The sequence below is a fragment of the Triticum dicoccoides genome, chromosome 6A, assembly GCF_002162155.2.
Source record: "Triticum dicoccoides isolate Atlit2015 ecotype Zavitan chromosome 6A, WEW_v2.0, whole genome shotgun sequence".
In the NCBI taxonomy this organism is placed as follows: Eukaryota; Viridiplantae; Streptophyta; class Magnoliopsida; order Poales; family Poaceae; genus Triticum; species Triticum dicoccoides.
Window position 1 is genome coordinate 398,387,042 of NC_041390.1, and position 18,570 is coordinate 398,405,611.

General features: G+C 44.2%; 1 protein-coding gene across 2 annotated transcripts; it reads right to left on the reverse strand.

Annotated features, from left to right (window-relative positions):
• Positions 1 to 9,374: 9,374 nt before the first annotated feature.
• Positions 9,375 to 17,163, reverse strand: LOC119317008 (telomere length regulation protein TEL2 homolog). 2 transcript variants are annotated; one of them, XM_037591391.1, is made up of 13 exons: positions 16,810 to 17,163; positions 16,680 to 16,708; positions 15,976 to 16,078; positions 15,475 to 15,694; positions 14,258 to 14,446; positions 13,900 to 14,060; positions 13,064 to 13,340; positions 11,798 to 12,012; positions 11,614 to 11,712; positions 11,022 to 11,524; positions 10,187 to 10,938; positions 9,905 to 10,103; positions 9,375 to 9,615 (listed from the first exon to the last, which is right to left on the reverse strand). In XM_037591391.1, exons 1-13 carry the CDS (start codon positions 17,015 to 17,017, stop codon positions 9,445 to 9,447), a joined length of 3,126 nt encoding a protein of 1,041 aa, XP_037447288.1. In that variant the 5' UTR covers positions 17,018 to 17,163; the 3' UTR covers positions 9,375 to 9,444. The 2 variants fall into 2 exon arrangements, with proteins under 2 accessions (XP_037447288.1, XP_037447289.1); XM_037591392.1 differs by having other exon boundaries at positions 15,475 to 15,646; positions 16,810 to 17,162.
• Positions 17,164 to 18,570: the final 1,407 nt, after the last annotated feature.

Genomic DNA, 18,570 nt, shown 5'->3' on the forward strand with positions numbered 1-18,570 from the left:
TGTTATAGAGACATAAGGGGTTTGTATTTCTGTGTGTGGTCTGTTCAGCACGATTGGGGGTGAACTTTGCATATGTAGGGGTTTATAGATAGACACTCTTCGAGTTGAATCCGCAATGCATTCCATAGATAATCTGACTACTTTTTATGTTTTCATGAATCTCAGATTCTGAATAGCATCATAATGATTATGAGCTTGCGCACATGAAAAGAATAAAGTAGAACAATGCCATGGCTATCAAACTTGGCATTAAGGGACTGAAATCAAGTCTGGATGCAATGCAATGCAAACGCTCTCCACCTACAGATTCATGCTCGGAATATGATCCTAACAGTGATTCTGAGCTAGAGGGAGACCTAAGTCAATGTAGCTCCCTAGTGGAGGAGTCAGAGGAAGATGCCCTATCTTATTCACCCATCAAGGTGCTTGCTCTAACATTCCAAGGTTATATTTGTCGCACATATCTTGCAACTGATGCCTTGCATTGCTTCTAATTTGTTGAACTGCCATTAGCTTAGTTTACACATCATGTATGTGAATACGTCTTGCCTATCCATTTTTAGTACATATTCCATCTGTCATCATACCATATTTATCCATTCAAATGTTGTTCTTGTGTATCAGACGTTTAAAAGGAAGAGGGTGATTGCTGATCGTGGAGGAGCACAAGCAAAGTATTTGGAAAAGGTAGTGGCACCTGATAAATCAAATAGCCCATTAGGTGTAGTTGCAATATCACCTGACCCACAAAACACCCCAACTCTAGCAGACTCTAGCCCTACTACACTGGTCATTTCTGATGCCCCAACTCAGCAGACCCCAACTGCAGCAAACATTATGATTATGCCAGTTGACATAGCACCAGCTCTAGGACGCAAAACCCCCTGAGGCAAGCGCACTTCGATGGCAAGCCTCTAAACAAAATTTCTGTAAAGTCTCCGGTGCTACATTTATCCGACGGTGACTGGTCTCAGCTGCAGCGTAAGGTACTATCTATGATATCACATCACAATTTGAACTACATTTCTGCATTTGCCTTAACGTCTCACTTGTACGAAAACTGTTAGCAGAAGAACATTCGTTCTCAAGGGACCAAGAATCTCACAACTATACTGCACACTGCATTGCTCTTGTGAGTACCTCTTTCCCTGTATGACCATACTTACTTTCATAGTTGTTTGATTATGTAGCATAACTGCACATGTTAGCCTCGTTATCGTCCATTTGGTGGACATTATAAGATCCGTATGGACTCTTACATAAATTTAGAATCAACCCAATGCTTTTGAAGAGGTTTAGCTCTGCAATCCTCTTGTAAGGACTGGACGTCATCTATCACTGTACTTACATTAATAGCTACTCCCTCCGTCCCATAATATAAGAATGTTTTGTACAGTACACCAGTGTTCAAAACACTCTTGTATTATGGGAAGAGGGATTGGTTCATTGTGTAGCATTCTGCATCTTATCTCCCTCGCCCACCATTTACTAAAAAAGATCAGATCTATATTTAATCTTACCAAAAAGTAGAATACACAGACAATGCCAGTGCAGAAGTGTAGCCCATTGCTCTTGTCATTACATTTTGTCCTGTAATGCTTGTACTTCCAGGGATTGGTAGTTGATTATGTAGCATCAATCTGCATCTTATCTTCATTATCTTCTATCCCTTCCAGTATTATCATATCTATAATTACTCTCTACAAAATGTAGAGTACAGGTGATGCTTATGAAGAAGATTCTGTGCTGAAATTCTTGAGTTATCCTTCCCTTGACATGGAGAAGGGCATTATAAAGCCGATGTTAACTGTTAATGTAAGTCAGTCCTTCTAAAGCCTTTATCCTCAACTGCTGTTTAATTTGCTCATACTCCCTATCGTTTACTGCTGTTTGGTTTGTTGTTTCTACCAAAATGCATGTTCGCAAGAACCGTAAGTTCTAAGTTTTACTTGTAAAACCAAATTCCTTATTCATATCATGCACATTACTCAATACTCCCTATATGTATGCTTGTTTTTGTGGATCTATAATCTAGTGTGTGGTGAAGCAGCCCACGTTTGCACCTTGTCATCTCCTATTTTATCTTACTGATGTGGCTGATGATATGAACAACATGCCATGCACATTAACCAAAATAGATACAATGATTTTCTTTGCCCTTCATCTATGCTTGTTATGTTGACATGGTAATCCAGTAGTGTGGTGAAGCTCCCCGCATTATGAACAATGCCAAATTATGCCATTGATATTTTGAACTTACTCTTTATTTTCTAATTTGAAATTGGATGGAATTGATAGCACAGTTATCATCTTTGTTTATACACGTGCAAAACCTATCATATCTCTGCTTTGTTTCAAGGTGATATGTCAAGAGGTGAAACACACCAGCCACAAGGGGCTGGTGCGCCCCCCATATGGGCCGACCTAGGAGGAGAAGGGAAAGGAAAGAGTGGAATAGGATTCCCCTTCCTTCCCCCCCCCCTCTTTCCTTCCCCCTCCAACAAACATGGCAGGGGGGCGCAGGGCAAGGCAAACCCCTAGGGGGGCCGCGGCCAGCCCTAGGGCGCGCCCTGGCCTCTTCCTTCCCCCTCCCACCTATATATATGTGGGAGGGGGCGTCTAGCACACACCAGACAATTGCCTAACTGTGTGCGGTGCCCCCCTCCACCGTTTACACCCCCGGTCATATTTTTGTAGTGCTTAGGCGAAGCCCTACGGAGACCACTTCACCATCATCGTCACCAGGCCGTCGTGCTGACGGAACTCATCTACTACCTCGATGTCTTGCTGGATCAAGAAGGCGAGGGACGTCACTGAGCTGAACGTCTGCAGAACGCAGAGGTGCCGTGTGTTCGATACTTGATCGGTTGAAGCGCAAAGAAGTTCGACTACATCAACCGCGTTGTGAAACGCTTCCGCTTATGGTCTACGAGGGTACGTAGACACACTCTCCCCCTCATTGCTATGCATCTCCATGGATAGATCATCGCGTGTGCATAGAATTTTTTTTGTTTTCCATGCAACGTTTCCCAACAGCTCCATGGCATGATTTACGAGGAGTATTCTTTTTTATGTCACAAATTTTGATTAGGTAATGATCAATCATTGTCCTAGAGAGTCTAATAGGGTAGCTTGTGTTCTAGCTAGCAAATAGGTGGATGCACAAAATATTTTTGGAATGTGGATGATCCGGATTTTCAAGGTTATGTAATCATAGATGGTGTATCTCTATTCTCAAACGTAATATAGTCCATCAAGAAGGCTTTCCGCTAAAAAGCAGCTAAATACATGGTTTATTTTTTTAGATAAAAGGCATACGCCCGACTTTATAAATAAAGCCACCAGGCAGAGTCACAGAGCAAGCACCAAGCCAACAAGAATCACAGCAACAGCTGACAGCTAACATAGTATGGATACATGGCTACCTAGCCAATCATGGCATGCAGGCCAGCAACGAAACCATAAGGGAGGGGAGACTAAGCCATCATTTGGGATCATTGCAACAGGGAGGAAGCCGTAGACCGCATCTTGGATAATATAACATCAAAAGCCTCGAGGTCCGCCTCCTTACTCAATAATCTCCACTGCTACAAGAAGACACTAGATTTAAATAAGAAGCTCACAAGGTTAGCCGGAAAGATATGTTCAATAGTAAACTTGTTCCTAGTAGTCCACAATGACCAACAAATCGCTGCAAAACCAACCCAGAACACCCTTTTAGCCAACCCAGATAAACCACTAGCGTAACGCCGCAGGTCCTCGAAGGAGGAGGGATTCCAATCAACGTGAAGCCAATGCCGAATACAGCTCCAAAGAAACTTGGCCAAAGAGCAGTGAAAGAAAATATGCTCAGTATTTTCAATGGCCCCACATAAAACGCATCTATCATAGCCCGGGTCGTTCCTTTTCCGGATTTGATCAGCTGCGGGGAGATTCCCATGGAAAGTTTGCCACATGAAGATTTTGATCTTAGGAGGGATACGGGCCTTCTAAATGCACTTGAATTTTGACGTATGGGAGCCGGATATAAGCTTAGCGTAGGCAGATTTAACCGAGAAGCGACCAGAAGAGGAGTGAGGCCAGACAACCGTGTCTTCTTCATCCGGGAGCACAGGGAAGCAGGCAATAAGATGATGCCAGTCTTCCAACTCTACAGGAGAGAGGGATCAACGAAGGGCTAGGTCCCAATTATTAACCGAGAGCTCAAAGATAGAGATCTCCGGATCAGAGCAGTAAGAAAATAATGCCGGGAACGCCACCACGAGGGTGGAATCCCCAACCCACCAGTCTAACCAAAAACGAGTGGACTTACCATTCCTAACTACAAACTTGACCAAAGACTGAAAAATCGGACGAACTTTAATGAGATGAAGCCAGAACTGAGAACCACCAGTAGAAGAAGCAAACATGGGGCTCGAGTCCGGAAAGTATTTAGCCTTGAGAAAGGATAGCCAGAGGAGGTGCTCCTCGAGGAACATGATTTTCCACCACCATTTTAGAATGAGGCACTTGTTCATAACCGACGTATTAATGATCCCTAAACCCCCCATGTTCTTTGGCCTACATATGAATTTCCATTTCACCAGCCTATATTTGCGCTTGTTGTCAGAAGAATTCCAGTAAAATGCACCCCCTGTGTTTGTCAAAGCCCGCGTGGATCCCTCCAGAAAGAAGGTAGAAGCCCATTAAGAACATTGGGAGAGAAGACAAACAGGCATTGGTGAGAGCAACCTTGCCCGCTTGGTATTGTAGCGACCTCTCCATGGTAAGACCCTATTGCCCACCTTGGTAACAGCCGGAGCGAAATCCTTAGCCAATAGTTTACGGGGAGAGATCGAAAGGCCCAAATATTTGAAAGGGAAGGATCCTAGAGAACAGTTAAGGAGATGCGCAACTCTCTGAGCCTCGGTATCAGCGACCCCAGTAACAATGACTTCGCTCTTAGAAAAAATGATTTTAAGACCAGAGAGTGCTTCGAAGCAGAGAAGCAGGAATTTCAAATGAGTACTACTGGCCTCGTTAAGCTCAACCATAATGATGGTATCATCCGCATATTGAAGATGAGTGATGCCATTGGGGATAAGGTGAGAGCTGACAGGGGTGATGTGGCCGGCAAGAGCTGCCCGAGACAGAATATGGGAGAGGGCGTCCGTGACAAAATTGAAGAGAAGGGGGAAGCCGAGTCACCTTGTCTTAGGCCCCTGCCGTTAGCGAAAAAATTACTAATATGCCCGTTGACCGAAACAGCTGTGTGTCCACCCATGACCAGCTGCATCAGCCGGTGAACCACCGCACCATCAAAACCCTTAGCAAGAAGGACTTGACGAAGGAAATTCCAGCTAACCGAGTCGTATGCTTTCGAAATCGAGCTTGAGAACCACAATTTTAGTCCCCTTATCCGCAAATCATGGACAATCTCATGCAGACAGAGAACGCCATCCAAAATAAACCTGCCCTTTATGAACGCAGATTGAAAAGGGCTAATGGCATGATGAGCGATCGGAGAGAGCCTAGAGGCAAAGCCTTTAGCCGGCAGCTTCGCAAAGTTGTTGATCAAGGCAATAGGCCTAAGTTGAGAAAACAAGTCTGCCCCTTTAACTTTAGGAATGAGAGTGAGCACCGCGTAATTCAGCCTAGAAATGTCGATGGTCCCCAGCCAGAAACCTTGGATTATCGCCTGGACAAGGCCCCTTAGCTGAGGCCAAAACTGCCTAAAGAAGGGAATGGAGAAGCCATCAGGCCCAGAAGCCGGATTAGAGTTGGCTGATCGGATCGTATCGAAAATCTCATCTTCAGAGAGGGGAATCAGCAAGTCCTCGTTCTCAACACTCGAAATCTGGTCATGGGAGGTCCAAAAAGCACTAGCCAGTCTAAATCCCACCTCAGGTTTAGCGGAGAGGAGAGAGGAGAAAAAATTAACCACATGCCGCATAATCTCAGACTGGTCAGAGACCCTGACACCATTGATAAGAAGGTTGTCGATCAGACAGCGATGACGCCTGCCATTAGCAATGGCGAAGAAGTACGAAGTGGGCGAATCGCCTTTTAAAGTCCAATTGATGGTGCCTCTTTGCCTCCAGTACAGTTCCTCCTGACGATGCAGAGCCAAAAGGGCCTCTTCTAAATCATAACGCACCTGCCATTCAGCGAGGGAAAGGCCCGGACCGTCAGCACGAGCATCTAGGGAGCCGATTTGGGCAACCAGCCGAACTTTGTCACGCCTTGACTCAGCCGAATGATTCTTGGCCCACCCACGAAGGAATCTACGAAGAAAATAGGAGCACTGATGCCAGTCGTTCATCGGGCCAAAGGAACGACGATTAGAAGATAGGAAGGTAGAAATCTTTTGCGCTATCAAGTCAACAAAACCCTCTACCATGATCCAAGACGCGTCGAACTGGAACCGAGGGAAGGAGACAGAATGAGTCCCGTCATCAAGAATCAGGGGGGGTGATCAGAACCCATGATGGACAGAGCCCTGAGGGCGGCTCGGGGAAACAAAGTATCCCACCTAGAACAAAAGAAGATACGATCCAGGACAGACCGAATGGGGTTAGATTGGCGATTCGTCCAAGTGTACCGGGCACCGACCCTAGGAATTTCACGAATAGCAGTGTCCCGAATGAAAGCATTAAACGCGTCGGCAAGCGTCCACGAGAAATTAGACGAACTTTTGTCCGTAGGTGAGGGCAACAGGTTGAAATCCCCACCAATAAGTACAGGTAGATCACAGGACTCAATTTTATTTCGCAGTTCATCCAAAAAAATAAGAAAGGGAATGATCAGCCGAACCATATACCACCATGATTTCCAATAAAGAATTGAGGGAGCGATGAGATACCACCATACTAGCCTAGAAAATCCCATGGTCAAAAGCAACGAAATCAAACAAATCTTTTTTTGTTCCAATAAGGATGCCACCCGAATGACCGGACGAAGCCACATAATTCCAGTCAAACCTATCGATCCCAGCGACAACGGATAGTTCATTCAGGGAGAAGGAAGGTTTCAGAGTTTCAACAAGACCAATAATATCAATATTCTCATAACGAACCATGTCTTTTAGCTGGTCCCGTCGCCCCCTAGCGCCGAAACCCCTAATGTTCCAGAATAAAGCCTTCATCTATGAGATAGGTTTTTAATGCGAAGACTTGACCTGCTTGGGGCCAAGCAGGATTTGGATCGTTTACCAACCCCACGCCTAGGCACAGCCGAGGGCACCTGAACCCTATCAGGTCCCTCCACGCCCCCACCGGCCACAACGAGTGGGGCGACAGACCCAGACACAGCCTCCTTGGCTTTAGCGATGTCCGCCTGAGCAATTTCATTTGCCCTGATAATATCTAGCAATGAGGAGGGGGAACCGAAACTAGGATCACAAGTAATGCCTACGTCCTCTAAGATATGTAAAAGATGATCATTGGACTGTGAAGGAAGCACTAGACGAACAGGGGAAAGTGCAGGAATACAGGGGGAAGGGGAACATGGAGGCATACCTGAAGGGGGCAGATCCCTGGCCGCAGCGCGCCGCGCCGCCCAATTAGCGACACGCTCGCCACTGTTGGAGACGCGGCCGCTCTTGCGGGCAGATACATGGTTTATTAGCAAGCTATGTCTTACGAGTTCCGTGATGTTTGCTCCATTAGGACGTGATGTTTGCTTCATTAGGACACCTTGAGCGGCTCACCAAATTGGCCTCAATTGACAGGAGCTGACAGCCCGAACACTTTTAGGCATCCAACATGGCTCACCAAATCAAACCGGACCGGTCCGGATGTCCAAGATCCTCTTGGTCTCTCTGGCATACTGTCAACCATAGCCCATAGTCCTAGAAATGAGGCATATAGTCGAAGGACCGAGCTATCCGCGGATATGTCCGAACGTGTTTGCATAGTCCAAATCATTGTTCGGTTGGTGATCCGTGATTGGAGATGCCTTATTTCAGTAAAGAGGACGTGTCCACACACGACCATACACAAATACATAGTATGGACAAAAGGAGGTCTCGCTAAATTTTTGTGCATTTGCGTGTTAATGAAATGAATAAAAATAAGCCGGGTTTATGCATTGTATATGAAGCTCATTTTCATATTAAATCAGTGATCCACACAATTTCCATATGCGTGTCATATATGAACTTCATTTGCCATGAAATAAGTATAAGGGCATCTTCAACCGAAACCTCGAATTGCCCGCAACTGTTCGGGCCGAACGGTCCAAACCCATTTTGCCATTAACGTGGTACACCATTGGTCCGCGGAGCGGTCCGGGCGTCCGTTTCCCAGACCACTGTCAGGTACGTGTCTGCCACCCTGGACCCACCCAAAACCCTTTCGCCCAAAAAACCCTTTCTGCATGAAGTGGTTGTCGCGCATTCATGCCGATCAGTGCTACTCCAGAACAGACATGGCTCAGCTTCTCGTCCCTTCGCATGGTCTGGCCGCGCCTATATAAGCAGGGCTCCGCCGTCCACACCATACCATTCTCTGATCCTCTCCACCCCCACCCTCTCCGCCCCTCTCTTCGGTGCCGGCCAGACCATCATCTCCATGCCAAAGTCGTGGCCGCAGCGACAGGCGGCAGCAACTCCGAATCTTCGGGGTTCAGATCTTGGCGCTGGCGCCGTCACTCTCCAAGGCCCTCGTCCTTCACGGCCTCAGCTTCTCCAAGAAGGAGATCTTCCTCGCCGCACGAGGCGCCCGCAGCAACCGTGCCTTCTCGCGGAGGCCACAATCACCCGCAGCAACCATGCCTCCGCGACAATCAGGAACGATGCGTTCATGCAGCAGATTGAGTCCTTGACGGAGTGGCCGCTCCGCAACCGTGATCCGTTGTCACCCTCGCCCCCGCCAGCCCTCGTGTAGGAGCCGCCCTCAATGGCGCACTACCGTGTGAAGTGGGATCAGCCCTTGCCGCCTCTCCACCACATGAAAGCGCAGCCAGCGTCCCCCCAACGCAACCGTGGCGTCCAAATCAGGTGTCACGTCAAGGACGAACCTGCGTCGCCACCGCGACAAGCGCGGCAAGGCCGTGAAGGAGGATGTCGGGCGAGGGCAGGGCAACGAGGCAGGCAGCCCTAACGTCCTTTTAACTTGTAAATCCACACATGGGCCTCAGCCCGGAGCAATAGGACAACAATTACACTAAAACAATTAGTAGCTGAATTAGCTACTGCAGTATACACTAAATCATTATTTCAAAAAAGTACTCCCTCCGTCCGGAAATACTTGTCGGAGAAATGGATGTATCTAGACATATTTTAGTCCGGAAATACTTGTTGGAGAAATGGATGTATCTAGACATATTTTAGTCCTAGATACAGCGACTTTTATCCATTTGTGCGACAAGTAATTCCGGACGGAGGGAGTACACACTAAAGCAATTCTATAGCACAACTAAAAAGAATCTATAATACAGGAACACAAATGAGAAAGAAAATACCCTTTACAACTTCAAGACTACATCAGATAACATCATGTTTGCAAATGGTATTATAATGTTGTCGAGCTTAGAAGGTAGTGCCCTGGTGCCGGCCTTGGAATGTTCCGCAGATTCCAGGGCGCGGGATGTCTGGAGCACCATCTCTGAATGGAGCCGCAGGCAGTTCATGGCCATCTAGGAAACAAACATGGGGCATAGATATTATTTAGTAAAATGTGGATAGAGAGACTGCATATCCAACATCTTAGTAATTCGTTTCTCTTTACAGTCGCCCAATGAACATAAAAGATGGTTAGCTACTTAGCAACTAAGAACTGTGAATTTTACTGACGATAAAACCATACATCCTACCCACTGACGATAAACTATTTCATATTAACTCCTTAGGCTGTATAGAAGGCGTACAATAGGTACTGAGAGCTGATATTTATGACCGAAAAATAAAAATGATTGTTCTACTCACCGATGTGCACTCTGTATCAGGATCAGCTTCAGCAATACGCAAGGCCCATGTACGTATCCATTCTAAACCAGTAGAAATGTCCTGGTTGCCTTCTATAAGAACTGATGCAACATATGACGGGTGCAAGGCTATCAATACACAAGAAGCTGCAAATAACACAGACCTTCGCACATATGCTTCAGCATGTTGCGAGACCTCCCTGTAGAATAAAATTTCATGTCAAATCACGCCATTTGGTTGCCAAATAAGAATATATGAAATGTTTATCCTGACACAGAATACCTGGCTCTTATCATATCCAAAAAAGCTGGGGCAATGGCTGATGCTTCCGGATGCATTGCCATGCACTTCATACAGACACCAAGCATGTATATCAATTTACCTAGGACAACAAAATCCCGATTGAGCAAGTCCACCCCATGTCTTCTCTTGTCATATCCTTCCATAACCGGGAGCATAAATGCAGCAGCATACAAAGGAAATCTGTTTTTTGACCGCTCCACCTGCGAATCTTTTGCTTTCCCAAGACCCCATTTGCGAGATTTTCCTGATTTAACCCTAGATGGAACTTCTCTTTCATACCGGTGTGACCAATTTTTCAGAAGTGATCCTGCTTCTGATACCTCTCTCCAAGGGCTTGCCCCAACAGGTCCGCTGTCCCTAGGAACCAGCCAAGACGGAGAAGTATCAGATATCAAGTTCCCATGCCGCTGTTCACTCTTTACAATTTTAGTTTCAGCAAGCTCCTGTGCTGCCTCAGTCATAACATCAATAACTAAAATACGCTGACTTGTATCCACACTCGATGAATATAGCAATTTGGTAAGAACATCTAATGATTCAAATGGGCTGGTTACCAGCAAAGCGACTAATGCCTTCTGTCGCTTTTCTTCAGCAGAATCTTCCTCGCCTTCCATCGCAACATCAGAACAACGAACATGTACCAGTGCTTGAACAAGATCACCCGAGCAGTGGCGCAGCTCATCAGGTGATGCTCTCACAAGCTTTTCAGCAGAACTAAGAGCGCTTTCAACCTTGTGAAGACAAAAGAAAGAAAGGTCAGGATCATGCAGTAGTTTTGTCTGGAAGGTATTCAAAACACTAAATGGAAACTTACACCATCTAGATCGTCAGGTTTTCGCAGTGCAGCTGCAAGATCACTTAGATGTGTGAAATTCTTCTGCAAATCAGTATCATCATCTAACAGATCATACGGCTCCAGGGATGAATCACTGGAAGCATCAATGTTAATGCTTTCCTCGTCATAATGTTCCTCAAAATTTATAGCAGCGCCAGACATTTCATCAGAATCTAGTTTTGACTTGATCTCTACGATTTTTACTCTGTTATCTGAAATATCATGCTTGATGGTCTTTCCCTTTTTGTCACCAGCATGTTTCCTGTTCTTACGTGGACATGGTTTTGATTTGCTTCCAAACTCTACATCATGTGAAGGAGCTGTGATCTCCTTTGGAGAGAGAACCCCGAACTCCCAGTCAACATTCTCAGAACAGTCATCATCAAGGTAAAGAGGATTTTTTGGATCAACAACTTTAGAAAATGTCAATGCAACAGCACTTGCCATCTTCCGGACTAAATCAATTGGGCTCTCTAACCTACCTATAGTCAAAACAATATTCGGTGAGTAGATATTATGATTGTGCTTACCGTATCCTGGTAAACAAACACAAGGGAAGAGAAGTACTTACAGCTTACTCCTTGAAGAATACAATTTAATACATCTCTATTCATTTCTAATTCTTCTTTTGACATGTTCTCCAAACATAACCCTATTGCTGCAGTGATATCTACATACTGATTAAGAAGAACAATGCCAAATGATAACTTGCATTGAGAAATGAACAATATAGTTTTAAGTGCATCGAAGGATACAAGCTTGTTGCTCCACTGAATATGACTGAACAAACTCTTTCTTGGACCAAACAGTAACTAAACTTTGCAATGTAACCAGGAAGTTTGATGGCCTTCGCATTTGAGCTTCTGCGACTGAATTTGGTGGGAATTCAAAGACAGCATAATGAAGAATCCATCTCAGGCAGCATAATGGAAATGTTTTCCAAAGCAAAAATTTGTCAATAAACATTGCCCTGGAGAAAGCATTGTAAAGAAAACATATAAGAAAGAAGCTATTTAATAAATTGCTAGTTAGGACATACTGAATATAGTTGAACATACTCCCTCCAATCCATGCATTTGTCCTTCATAGTTAAATAGAAACAGCAAATTGTCCAAGAAAAGGGCCTGAACGATATTTCTTACCTTATCACCTAACATGCTGACTAAGAAAAAAAAGAGCTTAAAAGCCTTAGACATGACTGTATTAACAAAACCTAGCTTTTCAATCCCAGAAAATATTAGGTCCATGAGCAAATACAGTACTACTTTATGCTTATGCATCATGTTTTGCCCAGATATCTGTCTTCTGTGTCAATGTCTTATAGATTCACTATTCCATGAAGGACCGTCAAGGCCATCATCAAACAGACAAGGGACAAGCTTATTGGATGTTTCTGAACATGGCAACACAGAACTATATAATAATGATGGCATGCATAATATGCCACCACAAAATAATCGCTATCCATTAATAACTAAGACACACAAAAAACAGCCAAAGATTTAATGAACACACAGCAGGCAGATTAACATGTACTTCCTCCATTCCAAAATACTTAAGTTTTAGGTTTGTCCTAAGTAAAACATCTTTATGTTTGACCGACTCTACAGAAAAATATATTAATACCTACAGCATCATACAATATATAATTTCAAAATATATTTTATGGTGAAACTAATATGATGTTGTAGATATTGGATATTTTTCTATAGACTTGGTCAAACTTATATGACTTAGGACAAACATAAAACTTCAAGTATTTTGGAACAGAGGTGGTAGTAGTCAACATCCCCAGAACAATCTTTACAGAAAGAAAAAGGTAATCATTGAAATACTGTTTTGCATAGTTGTCAAATTGGATATTTTGAACTAAATCCTGGCCAAGGAAGCCTTTCACGTATAAGTTTCCTATGCAAAGTAATGTAGCATGCCAAATACAAAGTGAAATAAGGAAGTAGCTAAGCAAGAACAAGCACATACAATGTTTAGCAGAATTAAAGTGCGCATAGGTACTATCTCACCTCATAACAGCAATATGCATGATACTCTGATTAAACAGAGTCCACAAAATCCAGTACGCTTCTTCATCATTTAAATGGTGTGATGCAAGTTGGCGCAACATCTCTTCAGTCAATCTTTCAATAGAATGCTGATCTCTCAATGCTTCAACCACATTGAACCAAAACCGAGACTGAGGAACATGCTTGATCATGTCAGGAATTATCGTCTTACAGTCTGGTGCTACACATCTTTGTAAGTGATTGCGGATCATAGGGATCAATTCAGCAACTAAAATGCCTGAAAAGACCAATGCATCTTACCATACATACAAAGAATGAAAGAAATGATTTGATGCCTAAACAGCTCGAATGCACCGATACGGATATGGGTATCAGTATCGGGTCAATACGGATACGTAAATTCATCATTTTGAAAAAGTGCCAATACGGATACGTTTTACTCCCTCCGTCCCATAATATAAGAGCGTTTTTTATACTAGTGTAGTGTCAAAACGCTCTTATATTATGGGACAGAGGGGGTACTATTTATTTTTTTGTGCTGGTTATCATATCCATACCAAAAGGATTAGAAAGGGGGGAAGGAAACTGCTACGTCACCCAAGCTATAGTAGCAGATAATACAAAAGGAAAATCAGCATGCCAAACTGAAGCATAAAGGGTTGAATGTACTGCAATTATTGTGTCCTACCAAACATAACTACAGCACGATATCATACTGCACCAACTAGAATCGGGCACACAGTTTCTTAATTGATTTTGTCATTCGTAAATGTATATTTCAGAACAAGCAAGTCAACAGCACACATAAACTTGCATTCTGAGATATTAAAACTTACCAGTAGATCCACGACGGCTAACACGGGATAACACTTCACCCACAAAGAGCAACACAGAACTTAGTGCATCCTGTTCGTTAAACTCTTTGTTAGCAGACGACTCGATAGCTGCTTCTTCCGCTCGAACAAGAAGTTGGCTGACAACACTCTTGAAGAATGACCTTGTCTTATGTTAAGGACTTAAAATCCAAGTGGTAAATATTGTGCAAATAATGGGGAAAATAATTAAGTGAGCAATCTCCACTCTCTCCCTACCAAACCCACTGTTTAAACTGCGGCCCACTCACACCACAACAGGCCACAAAGATGTATTCTGAATAATTTGGGATGGAAGATATACTGTACAGAAAAAGGATACGACGCTGTAAGCGCAGATGAGGCTCCCATTCTTGCTTTATCTGGAACAGATGCAAGTAGTTGTGCAAGCCTTGAGATGAAAGTTGTTCTATCTGGGTTGAGAACGCGATCATTATGCTTATTGAGAAACATAAACTCTGCAACAATCTGGCCCACCCCCTTATTCTCAAGCAAGCATAATATTAATAGCCTACAGCGAAGGAAAGAACATAAAATTATTAATAACAAGAAAAAATAACTAACGGTAATGCATCAGAGTATGAGCTGATGGAGTAGACGCCTACATGGGTAGTCAAAGAGATTTCAAGTGGCCTCGGTTTCTACTTTTAAATTATTTTCTTTGCTTAAAATGATAAGAAATACCATAGGAACAAATTGTTGAATTGTGCAAATCAATTGCTCCTCATAATGCTATATTGCTTCCATGCCAGATGTTGCACAATGCGACCACCCTTTCCACATATGCGTTAATTCCACTAAATCATTCAATAGCTTTCAGCCTTTCACCAACAATCCAGAAAAGGCTAACTAAATATGTTATGAGATTGTATCAACTACTTCCGCCTTTCTTTTTTATTTGTCAATGCTGGACATCAATAGTCTCCAACACACATCTGTGACCATTGTTTTTCCAATTATTGCTAGCAAAATTAACCAATATCAACATAACATGCTTCTGATGAAAAAATCTAACAGAATATTTTTCATCTCACAAGTCCAAATACTTTATGTCCATCTGTAGTTGCAGTGGTTCCGAAATGACAAGTAGAAGAGTATCAAGTGATCTGCATCTGCATACTCATTATTTTCGTTATATTGTACTATCTCCTGTTTCTTCAGCAACCATCAGCGATGGTTATCAGAAAATGTGTCCACGTTGCTTCTGCTACTGCTAGATAAATAAGATACCCAGAAGTACGTGCTAGGATCTGCACAAAAATCCACGTGCTTAATTGTTTGGCACCACGTGGCTCAAGTATAGCATGCAGTGAAAAAATAACCTATCAGGGGAAAAGGGCATGACACTAGTTAAGACTTGCATAGTTCAAGTGTTGAACTGTCATACAAGATTTGTGTGTGCTAAAATATAAGTTTTGGGGGTTGTCAATTGCCTAAGAAACAAGAGACTTAATTGATTCGAGATCGAAAAAGTTGAACTGACACAAAGACTCAAGTGTGATGGCATAGCCTAAGTAGAGGGCTGCTTCAGAATAACACCTTTCAATGTTCAAACAAAAAATGTTATGATCCTCCTTAGAGTTTTCATTTTGAGATAAAGCTGGAACAAGAGCCTGAATCACTTCAGTAGGAGGTCCTCTGACAAAAAAGGAATCATAGACTTCCTTCCTCACAGTGTTGTGAATCTGCCGTAGCCACTTCAAAGCAATATCTGGACAACCAAAGCATGAAAGTGGGATCGTAAACAGAAACCATATACCTGGTATTAGCAAAGTGCAACAAGCTTAGTAAATGAACTAAGTGTACTGAGCACTCTAATTGTTCATGGGAGCAAAATATACAGAAACCCCTATTCAATACAAGGACTGCATAAATCCATGAGATTAATGAGTGATGCAACAGAAGAATGATTGTATGGCATTGCCGTTCCCAGATCATGTTGATGGTGTATGTGTAATGAATACTTATGTGCAGATGGTGATCAAATACCCCAGCAATATTATGCATGCGCGGAGTGAGAAGTTTGGCAAGTGCACTTACTGCCAAGTAATATCTTAGACATGGTAGGAAATGCTGGACCATGATAAAAGGCACGCCTCCAAGACTCCCTTTCATCATGGCTGAGGCTCAGAACACTGATAATCTGAAAACAGAGGAAATACATGCATCATCCCTGCTCTGTATTGGCCAAAAGGGCTAGAACTCCAACTTTATATCTCTCAAATGTGCAACTTGGTCTTCTGTAACGAGTGCATTACCAAGGACTCAGGTCTATAAAGGATTAAAGGTGTATGATTTAAAGTGGATTACTGTACTTCAATGAAAAGTTATACACACCAAAAACCTGCACGACCCAAAATACATCGACAACAAATAGAAAGAACAAGGTTGCTAAACATATAGCGCATAAAACTAGGACCTCAGCGCTCCGAGGTATTGCAATCTGCTGGCGTTTTATGTGATCGTTCATGCTCCAAGGTTTGTTTATGCTTATTTATTGAAACAGCTTATGAATAACTGTAGTATAGTTAGGGGGCAATTCTTGAGTAATTTCCCCAAAGTCCAATCTAGGTTGTAAATTTGAGATAATTATTCTAGCCTCCTGGAGAATCTGGACTGTGCAGAAATGGGACTTGCAATTACTCCAGTTTGTGTTTTGACTTGCAGTAGCCTCCTGGAGTATTCTAGGCATGGAAACCTCATTGTTATGATCGAATGCATGGAAATAAGGCTTCAACTCTCACCTGGCTTTTGATGGGCTCGTCCAAGGTGCCTGCAGGAGAGCGCACACAGAGGAGAGCGCGTCAGAGACCTCCAAGGACGCGAAGGAGAGATGAGGGTGGGGGTGAGTGGGGCTAGGATTCAGAGCCTCACCAGCGACAGTGGCGGAGTCCACGGGGAAGAGGAGGACAGCAACGGCGTGGATCGCGCGGACCACCTCGCCGGCGCTCGACGCTATGGCGACTGCGTCGGCCGCCTCCGCCACCTTGTCCATGGCCAGGGCTTCCAGGCGTGCGACTCCGCCGCCACCCGCCGGAGAGGCCGCGGCCACTGCCATGGCGCTGCTTGGCTTGCTCGGCATGGGAGCAGTAGAGGAGCTACACAGAAATAGCTGGGTGGGATGGGGCGTGGAGAGATGAAACGGTGCGCGGCTGGCCGGGACGAGCCGCCGGAGAGGATGGAGCCGGAAACCCTTGTACTCCCGATGGCAGTGTGAATTACTCGCCAAAAAAAAATCGCAGCGTGAATAGAGGTTGCGTTTTGGCTAGGGGGGACGCGCTAGGTGTCATCCGGCTGATCCCACTCCAGGATCAGCCGGGTCGGCCACCGTCCGATCACAGCCCATCCGTGTCAAGCAGCTGATCTTGAGAAGATTTATATCGCCCAGGTGAGTGATTGTAACGCCTTCGGGTTCAGTCCAGCAGTTAACTTCTTTTCTTCTTCTTTTAAGAAAGTCCAGCAGTTAACTTTTTTTTGAGACAATTCCACAAAGCTTTATTAATTCGTCACAATGTTTAGAGAGGCGGATGGAAGATTTCCCAGATGACCTAACCAAACATGGCGGCCATCACCCAGGGTAATAGCATCGCTAAATTGTGAGCTTCAAAGTTTGAGCTCCTATGTTTATGAACTATATTACATGAAATAAAAAAACCAGAAATGTCTATGATTCCTTGAACTATCGCACCATAGCTGGCCAAACAACGCCTCTGTATGTCGTCCACCACTACCTTGCAATCCGAGGCAACCTGTATCCGTTGGGTGTATAAATCCTTCGCCAACGACATAGCTTCCCGTATTGCCAATGCCTCCAATGTAGGTGGATCTGAAATAAATCTGAAAACAAGTGCCGAGGCTCCCAGGAATGTGCCTCCCTGGTCCCTACAAATCACACCAATAGACCCAATTCCATGCCTGGAGACCGCTCCATCAGAATTGTACTTCGCATAACCTGGGACTGGTGGGATCCAACGTGATATGTTTTGTGGCGTAGTACTAGGAGGAACAGTAGTAGCTTTTACCTTGATCTCCTGCAATTCCATTAGGTATGAATTGATGAAACCGTGTACTGTTGCCGGCGACTAAAAAATATCCTCATGAATGGCCTTCCTCCTTGCTCCCCAGATTGCCCACAGAGTTACTACAAGTCGTACAAAGTCATCCTCAGCCATTGTTTCATGTAAAGCAAAGATCCAATCCTTGGCACTATCCTCCATGTGATCACTCATTATCTCCACTATATGACTAGGTGCAAGCACCCAAACACTACCTGCCATTGGGCACGATAGTAGTGCGTGTCGCCATGTATCCTGAGCCCCGCAGAGAGCACAGGTCTCGGTTGTCACCATATTCTGGTGTTGTAGCAGAACACTGCATGGGATGGATTGTCTTGCCAGTCTCCAGACGAACACCCGAAGTTTTGAGGGAACCTTGATGTTCCAAATAGATGTCCACTGATTGTTCTCCGACTGGTTCACCGACGTGTCAGCCTCCTCATCGATCCAACTCTCTCTACTAATTTTTGTGCGCAAGATCATGTGATATGTCGATCGGACAGTGAAGGTCCCCTTGCTTTCCTCGTGCCAAGCCCAAAAATCTGATACTGTACGCGTACACAGCGGTATCTTGAGGATC